The sequence below is a fragment of the Choristoneura fumiferana genome, chromosome 20 (genome assembly GCF_025370935.1).
Source record: "Choristoneura fumiferana chromosome 20, NRCan_CFum_1, whole genome shotgun sequence".
NCBI lineage: Eukaryota > Metazoa > Arthropoda > Insecta > Lepidoptera > Tortricidae > Choristoneura > Choristoneura fumiferana.
Genome location: NC_133491.1, coordinates 13,750,404 through 13,760,785, shown reverse-complemented (window position 1 = coordinate 13,760,785; position 10,382 = coordinate 13,750,404). Strand labels below are relative to the sequence as shown.

At 37.4% G+C, this 10,382-nt stretch overlaps 1 protein-coding gene across 1 annotated transcript; it reads right to left on the bottom strand.

Moving 5' to 3' along the window:
- Nucleotides 1-6,502: 6,502 nt before the first annotated feature.
- LOC141439238 (uncharacterized) lies at nt 6,503-10,031 on the bottom strand. The gene is made up of 3 exons (XM_074103444.1): nt 9,904-10,031; nt 8,166-8,277; nt 6,503-6,850 (listed from the first exon to the last, which is right to left on the bottom strand). The coding sequence occupies exons 1-3, from the start codon at nt 9,991-9,993 to the stop codon at nt 6,726-6,728; spliced, it is 327 nt and encodes a 108-aa protein (XP_073959545.1). The 5' UTR covers nt 9,994-10,031; the 3' UTR covers nt 6,503-6,725.
- Nucleotides 10,032-10,382: the final 351 nt, after the last annotated feature.

Sequence of the window (10,382 nt, the reverse complement as noted above, 5' to 3'; positions counted from 1 at the left end):
GTTCTTATTAATAATCGTGGTAATCGCAACATATGCTATTGACGTCGAGTTGCCAAAGAGCTTCATTGTATAAGTACTTGCGTAAAGAAAAAATATCTTGATAACCTTACCAACAAAAAGTTGGAAAACGCCCGACTGTGTCACTTCAAAGTTCAATATCTTAGAAACGGCTAATCCGATTTTGATAAAACATATTTCAAAACCATTGCTAAATAACCTTATTTCAAATTAAAAAAAACCGCATTGAAATCGGTCTACCCGTTTAAGAGCTACGATGCTACAGACAGACACACAGAATAGCGGTCAAACTTATAACACCCCTCGTTGTACGTCGGGGGTTAAAAACACAAATAGGTAGGCAAAACAATGTACTGCTTTCATTACAACTACAAGTACCTAAGTATGTACAAACTCATTTTTCGCTATCACCATCAGCCTATGTATGTCCACTGCTGGACATAGGCCTTCTTCAATGAGCGCCATTGTGTCCTTGGCTCAACTTTATTTTACTTGCTTATAAATTTGTAGGATCTCTCAGAACGAGAGTCCAACTCGCTCTTGGCTGTTTTTTTGAATACCACGTGTGGTCGGCCATCAATTAGATACCTATACTGAGTACTTGCATTGTCCATGCAATTTTAATTTCCACGCTCACCCATATCCCAATGAAGTATGTTAAGCCTTATCTAAAATCTTGATAAAGGTAATAATTATAGAAACAAGGGCCTGCGGCAATATTTAAAAAAAAACTTGGTCTGCCATTAGTACGACCGCGTTTAGCAAAAAAGTGTTTTAAAAATTATACCTGCATAACTCCCGCATCAAAACGAAGTAACTCACATTTAAAAGCTAACACAAATTGAACTCTAAATCCAAGAAGCCGTTATTCCAATTTAGAGTACACGACGACGCTGATACAGCCCTTTAGCCGCGTTCAAACGGACGTAGAAAAACCGCATTAACTGTAAACTCTCTGTAATCTTTTCTATCGTAATCTTTGGGTGCGAGCGAAGTAGTGCTACAGCCAAAGCTCGGGTCATATGCGAAAGAAGGGGATAGAGGCATTCCCGCTGTTAATGTTCTAACAAAGCTGCCGGTAGCCAATCCGGGAGCAGTTATGGGCGTACCGGGCGAGGCTTCTAGATTCAAATTGGTTCGAAGTTTGAAATTGTTTCGTTATTTTAATACAATGTATGATGCATATTTTTCTTTTTTGTTTTATTCATTTTTAACGGAACGAATTTGTAAGGAATGAAGATGCGAGTGGATTAAATAATAAAGAAACAGGGCTGCAGTAGGTATTTTTAAATGAATTAGTTATTAATAGGTACTTAAAAATTATAAGGATTAACTCGAGAACCGACATTCGTATCTAGACACGCGGCAGCGTGACAAGCCAAGTTCAAGCTAACAGAACTGGCGAGCAGCACCGTGTGTATTACAGGAACTATTTGGATCCACTTTTGACCCCTGATAACAAAAAAAACTATCTAACATAAACATGTCAAATATGGCATTTATTGAGAGTTGCAAGATTATTATAGCTTTCGAAAGTTCTAAAGCTGTAAATTCTTATTTTATTCTTCAGAAAACGTAGTTTGCTAGTAGAAACTAGCCATTGAACATAGGGCTCTTCCATGACTGTTTTAGTACCTACTTAATAATAATTCGTATATGAGAACAAGCCAAGCAACCTTAGGCTTCAATAATATATTATCTTAAGTTAGAAGAAGAAATTATAGTAAATATAAGCTGTTATACAATATTTTCGTTCTTATAAATAAATCTCAGGACTGACCATTGAACTTGGCACCATTTAGATCTCACTTCTTTTGTCGGTGAAGTCCACACCCAGGGCTTATAAAAAAACACATTCCTCATATACCTATACTTACTTAACATTTACCCTGACAGGGAATTGAACTAGTGATCTCAAATTCATTAACCAGCTTTAACTTTGATATTCAGGTTCTCTATCAAGTAAGTGCAGTCCAGTCATCGAGTAAATGTCCTACAATTTGACATAAAAGTCACATTTTAGCATAAAAATCTGTACAATTATGATATTGTACAGGTACAGCATGGTTGCGATCAAATACGAGTAAATGCCTATTTATCATTTTAATACAGGAAGTAACCAACAATTAAATTATGGGATAAACTTAAAATACCTACAGGTAAAAAGTATGTTAAAATGTCCACTATTCAGCCAAGACCTGTGCCTTAGAAGCCAATGAATGACAACTGACTAGTTGTTCGTGTCGGCAGTCCTCCTAGTGGGAGGCTTGCCAACGCGTCGTCTTTTGTTTTGTGGTCGCCACTCTAAGACCTTTCTCCACCAACAACGGTTATTGTTTTCTTCGAGCTATGTCGATGACTTTGTTTCTTCGGAGAATTTTCGTATTCCCGATTCTATGCAAAGAAACTCGGAGCATAGCTCTCTGTATAGATCGTTGCGTGACTCTGAGCCTTTTCAAGAGGCCAACTAACTAACAGCCAAGGATCCTCTCTGATTATGCAGATTTTTATAAAATTAATCTCTTGCAACATGTCGATATTTTACCCATCCCCCCCCCTCCCCCAAAAAAACAATATACTCTTACTATTAATGCTAATGAAAGGTGTAGGCAACGACTAAGACAATTCTCTAATAAAGTAAAATAGAACCGTTAATTAATAAAATAGACCATCAATAAACCATATCCCATCAATATCCATATTGATGTAAAAAGAATTGACATTTCATTAAATTAACTATTAATTTTATTAAGAACAGTTCAATGTATTTTAAAGAAGTTGAATTGCATGGTGAGTGTAAATTTTATTGTTTATTTGCTAAGAACTAGTAACGTGGCAGTGTGCTCGGCCAAGTTGCAAAAAAACAATGCACCATTTATCCACACATTTTGACCTTAAAAGTTACACAATGTGTCTCTACTCTCTAGAAAATGACCAGAATACCGAGTAGAAGCTCTCAGGCATGTTCTCATATTGTAAATTATTTCATTAGATGGATAAAAAAATGTATGTTCCTAAATAAATGCGTAAATCAGTCATTTTTCCGTGATTACTGTCACGTTTGGAAGATATGAGGTTTCGTACATGTACCATCAGCCATATATATGGTCTACCACCCTAAAGTTAATAATCGTTTACATGTCATATCATAAAACAATAATGCCAATAGACGTGTGTCTGTCAAGTTGAAAGTTCGACTTTAGCGACATATTCATTTGATAGGAATATGTTTAAACATTGACAGACCACTTATTTGGCTGATGGTACATTGGTTAGAAACACCCTTATCAATCGTTCTATTTATCTTTGTCCAGAAGATACACACCACAATGAACGACGATTTGAAACCAGAGGGCCAACTCCAAAGTACAAAAATCGAATTTCGTATCGTACCGTCCCTCTCGCTCTCGTATTAAATAGTATAAGTGTCAGAGGGACCGAACGATACGGACTTCGATTTTCGAATTTCATAGTAGCCCTGCAGCCTCCACTGCTACTGCTGTCTCGATGTCGTCAGTCCACCTAGACCTGGCAATACCGCGTTTTCCTATTCATGGTCACAATTTGACAATCTCCTCGAACGAAATAAAAACATTACCTATGCGCTTACGGCTTACGGTTCGTCACAACTTGATTTTTTTTTCAACTGGATGTCAAACGAGCAAGTGGGTCTCCTGATGGTAAGAGATCACCACCGCCCATAAACATCTGCAACACCAGGGGTATTGCAGATGCGTTGCCAACCTAGAGGCCTAAGATGGGATACCTCAAGTGCCAGTAATTTCACCGGCTGCCTTACTCTCCACGCCGAAACACAACGGTGCAAGCACTGCTGCTACACGGCAGGATTAGGATGAAATGAAATCATCAAAGTTAGTTCCAGTGCTCTTTGAAAGTGATGCCTGCGACTTTATTTTTAACTAGTGTTTACCCGGGGCTTCGCACACGTAAATCATTAGATCCAGCTGCAGGGGTTTTACAAAATTCCGTTACATTAATTTAATTTAATTAATTTCTTTTCATTGACGTTACATTAAAAACAATCATGTCAAATTTCATGACACTAAACCCAGCGGTTGTTGTTTCGAGATTTTATCCCTATCCCGTGAGAATATCGGAATAAAAAGTAGCCTAAGTTTTATTCCAGATGTTCAGCTATCTACATACCAAATTTCGTCTTAATCCGTTCCACTCACTCACTCACTCAGTCACAAACTTTCGCATTTATAATATTAAGTAGGATGTAACAATGAATGTGATGAATATTTTTGCACAATTATGACCCAATTATAGTCGATAACCATTACATAGCTGGTGATCGTATGTTCTGATTGGAATAATTGCGACCTGGTTTATATTACATGCAAACCCATAGTTAGTATAAATACCATTATATAACGCTGTACGCCATTATATTCGCCTTTGTATTTTTTGATGTTTTTTTTTATATTATTACTAGTTTTTACCCTCGGCTTCGCACACGTTAATCATTAGGTCCAGCAACTGAATTGAAATTCCGGGATTTTTAAAAAACCCGTGGGAATTCCGGAAAATTAAATCGTTGTTTTCATTGACGTTACATTAAAAACAATCATGTTCAAATTTCATGACTCCAAGCTTGGCGGTGGTTCTTTCGAGATTTTATCCCTATCCCGTAGGATTATCGGGATAAAAAGTAGCCTATGTGTTATTCCAGGTCCAGCTACCTACATACCAAATTTCATGATTCCAAGCCCAGCGGTTGTTATTTAGACATTTTATCCCTACCCCGTGGGAATATCGGGATAAAAGGTATCCTATGTGTTAATCCAGGTTATAAACTAACTTTTTGCCAAATTTCATCCAAATCATTTCAGCCGTTTCAGCGTGAAGAAGAAACAAACGTACTCACTAACACACTCACAAACTTTCACATTTATTGTATTAGTACTTTATTAGTAGGATAGGATTAGTAGGATTATGCAATAGAAAACAAATAGCCCTCAAATAGGACTGGGCTGGTCACGTTTGCCGCATGCACCCAGAGAGACCTACGCGATAACACTTCCATCCTCACCATTTAGATGCTTGGCGGTTCTCTACTGTACTTCCAGAAACTTCCTGCCTCGCACAGCAAAACTCTAGAATGAACTATCGCCTGCGGTATTCCCGGACCGATATGACCTTCATGTTTTCAAGAAAAGAGCGTACCCTAAAGAGCCTACCTTAAAGGCCGGCAACGCACTTGTGACTCTTCTGGTGTTGCAGGTGTCCATGGGCGACGGTAATCGCTTACCGTCAGGCGATCCGCTTGCTCGTTTTCCCCCTACATCATAAAAAAAAGAGAGAGTTGGGCATGCAGGTTACAACTCAGTGGATGCCCCACGATGGCCTATTTTCGCGCAGTATGCCAAGGTGGAGATGCTGGGATGACTTGGCCGCGTTCTTTAGCATCTGGCAAGATATAAAAGCAGACTGGGCACGTGGAAACCCAAGTTAGCCTTTGTCCAGCAGTGGGACATTACCACAGATTAATAAAAAAAGAAATATGCAATAAAGAGTATACATACACGTTTTGGTGACTTAGTACGTAATAAGTCACAAATATTAATGTATGTATGTAAACTCTTTATTGATAAGTGAAGCTTAATTTTGATGTTCGAGGAAGCCAAGACATAACATTGCATATTTATGTTATTTCAAACACAATACTTGTATTGTTTTTTTTTTGAATAAATATATGAATATGAATATTGTCACTCAGCTGTCCAAACGAAGTACAAGTTGTAGCAGTTGTTGTAAAAAAATCATTTTTCATACAAGTTCTTTTACTAGCTTCATACAAATTACATATCCGTACCAAACTTGAAGTTCTTTTGATTACTAGAACATAAATGGTCCTTGATGGAACTAGGTAAAAATCGAACTGAAAAATTTCACTTAACACCATCTTAACACACATTGCAAATGAATACAAGTGAAATAGCTATACGCTTGTAAAAAAGGCGTGATGATAATCGACTTGAAATTAATATTAAAATACAAATAAATTGCTTCAATTTCTTGAAAAAGCTGCGAAAAATTAAGTGTTTGAGTTTAAATAATCAAAAGATAAAACATGTGTACCCATCTGATCTATACACTAGTATCTTGATACACAAACCATGGGAATCAAAATCTAAAGGGTAAGAAGCATGAAACATAATCAAGAAAATCCTGACACAGTTTAATTTGCAAAATAGCTGTTTCTAAAATTATACTGAGTAAAACTAAGGCATACAAACCTAAACGAATTCATATGTTATTTTTATATCAAATGATCATTATGAATTTTGACTATTATTCTTGTTGAACTTTATGCCACATATTTAATTTGATTCGTATCCATTTGTTTATCTGCAGCATTTTGCTTGCAACTTTGTCCAGCACTTTGGCGTGTTAAAGCTACAAACACACTGATAACATTTATGTGTATATTAGGAAGATTAAATAAAAAAAATATAGGCGGGCACACGAAACGGATTTTTTATTTACAAATACAAAGTTTAGGACCATATAAACAAGTCATCACCACAATTATCATCAGGAGACATTTTGTTAAACATTTCCAATGGGCTTGTTCAGTATTACTTGAAATAAGCGCCCCCTAGTTGTTAACGATTTAACAACTAAAATTGCGCTCTCTGTGGTGATAGAAGATGTTGCTAGCATTTTTCGGTAGATGGCGGTTAAAACAATGAGTGGTTAGACGCTCGTTGATGAAAGCACTTTGCAAAACGAAATGCGATTTCTCTTGGCTTAAGCCTCTTCGTTGGTAAACACTGATCTATATGTTTTTCTAGGCTATTTTTTTCTGAAAAAGAGAGAAAAAATTATCTTTGTGAGACATTAGATGGCAGTGTGCGGTTAACGCAATGAGGGCTATCGCGTATGAATTTGCCGCTAGAGGCGCTAGTGTAGCGTGAGGTCTCCGAAATGTCAAATCTCATAGTTTTTGGGTGAGCTATGCGGGTTTATTTATAATTAGAATAATTTTGTGAATATTTGGCATTACCTGAAATTAATTATGGCAATTATGCGTTACGGGGCAATGAATGTCTGTGTTTTGAGACAGTTTTGTCTTTCGGAAACTTTTGTCCTCCCTTTTTTTCTGAACAGAACGGGACAACGCAACACTGTGGTTGCTCGATATTTTTATGGTATGGTTTTAAGGTGTATTAGATATGATTTTAATCTAAACTTTGTTTTCACGCTCGTAATAACAGACTTTGAAAGCCACACTTAAAAACCTCACGCAACAGTGGCGGCATCTAGAAAGACAAAAAACGATAGCCTTCATTATTTTGACGGCCAGTAGTGTTGGTTACTAACTACTTCCATTGACATACGTTAGATGGCGTTGTTAAGATAAATGTAATGATGTTTGAACCAAGATGGCGCCTAGATGCAATAAATCATAGGTTGTTGTTTTTTTTGACAAATATATTTTTTCTATTGTATAAGGTTTTTCTTATACTATTACAATTACAATTGCGACCCGTCATACAACTTTTTTTTTCTGTAAAAGTACCTAATTAAAGAGCTTTTTGATCAAAAACTTTGAATAAAAATCACACTGCGATAAAATTAAAAAATACTATTATACTAATATTATACTAAATAAAAAATAGCTCTCAGTAATTGTGTCAATTCCTATAAAATTTGTTGAGAGCAAATAGTTTTGTAGCAATACACAATATTCTTACCATTTGGTATCTTTATTCAAATATTGTGTCGAAGCATGTAAGGGAAAGGGGAGTTGTAAATTCAAATCTAACACTAACAAAGATACAGCTGGTCAAAATTGAACAAAATTTCAAGTTTCTACATCAGGAACTCTATCTCCCATCAAACACCAATATGGTGATAAGATAACCAAGCAAAATATTATGATGAGAAAAGGGTATAAATACGTGGGAAAATATCGCCGAAATTGAAAATGCCCCGGCCATGCTGGGGCAGGATGGCAATGTTCGCCATTTGTCAATTTTGACATTTGCGCCTCGTTTTTGATTGGTCAAACTAAATATGCCAATCGCAAGCAAAAATGTCACGACATACTGACCTCATGATATTAACGCCATCTAGTGAAGTTTTGTCTGTCATGAAACCCCTATTGTTTCTCTTACCTGCCGCTGATATGTTGTTCAAAGCAACATCAAGCTGAAAGACGCCTTGTTCTGTCATATAATTGGTATTAACGAGGACACAGAGAACCCATGCCTTGAGTCTTTCGTCTTCCTGTAATAGAGAGTGAATAAATAAAAAAAAACGATAATGCGCGTCAAAGTTTGCAGGTGGTAGGACCTTGTGCAAGGTCCGCCCTGATTGCTACCACCATCTTGTTCGCTAATCCTGCCGTGAAGCAGCAGTGCTTGCACTGTTGTATTTCGGCGTGGAGAGTAAGAGCCGGTGAAATTACTGGTACTTGAGGTATCCCATCTTAGGCCTCTAGATTGGCAACGCATCTGCAATCTCCTGGTGTTGCAGGTCTATGGGCGGTGGTGATCTCTTACCATCAGGAGACTCACTTGCTCGTTTGCCATACCGTCGAAAAAAAAAGTTCGGGTATTAATAGTTAAAGCTCCATGTGACGTCACGCCGTACGACAGTTTTAGCATGGCGTGACGTCTACGGACCCCCAGCCCCCCACTTCCAAAAGTTGATGCGCTTCCTCTTTGCCGTTTTACTTTTACTACTGAAAATTTTCTCGCCAAACCACCGAGTACGAGCATGTTAAAAATCGGCCAGAGGCCATCTTATTATTGTCATACTAATTGTGATAGTTATAAGAATCTTCCTTCTTCCTTGTCAAACTCAATACTATGAAAACCGCAATTATTTTGTTTTGTTTGAACTCTTTCTTTTTACTTTTACTACCCACAACTTTCTTGCCAACCTCCGAGCGTATTGAAAATCGGCCAGATGCCATCTATAGTCACACTAATTTTAATCTTTTTTTTTTTAATAAATGGCTTCTGTCCGTTTGGACAATTCTGCCAGCGTCAAGGTTGAGAGCTACAAATGATCTGAGTCGAGATTAGGTATTGTTATTGATATAACGGCGCTGTCAAATAACCGGTAGGGTTAGTTCGAGGTACCTACATTAATCATTGTTAGGCCCTTCCTCCTTCCTTGTCACACTCAATACTATGAAAACCGCAGTTACTTTGTTCTTATGCCACAAATGGCGAGATTACGAGGGGCACAACTTAATTGCTAAGATTATGTCATCATCATCATCAGTGAGCGGATGACGGATGTAATTTACGTCAAAATCATGTCGAACGATATACTTAATATGGATATGACTACAATTAGTTTTACAGAGAGAACATAACTGAAAAAATATTTATTGTTGTAGTAAATAATCGTCTTTTTTCTATAATACATACATAAAATATATTCAGTGCATTTCTTTTATAGTTCACCATATACCACACTTATGTAGGGAAAATTACCTCTTTACATCACAGTTGTAAGAGGTGTGAATTCGTAAAGTGATACTTCACCATTATTAGGAAACATTATCACCATCACTCAAATTTCTATACATTTTTAGACAAAAATATTAATCAAAGTAAGTATAATAAAAGTCTTATCCATTGTATACTTTTGTACCCTTTTTCATCCATCATCCGCCCTACCTTTGGTCTGCCGTGTGTGATCCGTCACAAGGCAGTCCGATAATTTTTTATGGAAGTAACATGTGAGTAAAAGGGATGCTTAACGGTCTCATTTGGCATACAAAAGGTTCATCATCATCAACCGGAAGACGTCCACTGCTGAACAAAGGCCAAATTATGTTGCGGGCCACAATCCCACATGCACTTGGCGAATTTTTCAAAATGGTAAATTACTACCTACCATCCAGTTACCCTTCTTCAGTTGTAGGATCATCTCCGGTTCTACTTTGGTGGAGTCTGCGCAGTTTAGGTACGCCCGCTTCACCGACATCGGTTGACCAGTGAGCACCAAGTGGCCTACATACTGGATGGCCTTGTGAGAGAGAAAGAGAGAGACATATAACAACAATGATATCGGGGCTTTAACGAAGCTTATACTTTCTTAAAAGACCGGCAACGGACCAATGAGAATGACTCTCCTTATGTAGTTGGTACTCATGGGCAGTGGGGATCATTTCCCATCAGATGCCCCGCATGTTCGTTTTCATCTCTCCTGTTCGGAAAGTTTAATTTTCATGGGTAGATAGCCGGGTGGAAAATTGCGTTTTCATCTCTAGGGTGAAAAGTTTTTTTTTTTAATTTTTCGATTAGCCACGGAGTCGAAGATAATTGAGTTACGTCAATGACACTTTTTTTTCACGTTTCGGCAGGGCCATCTAG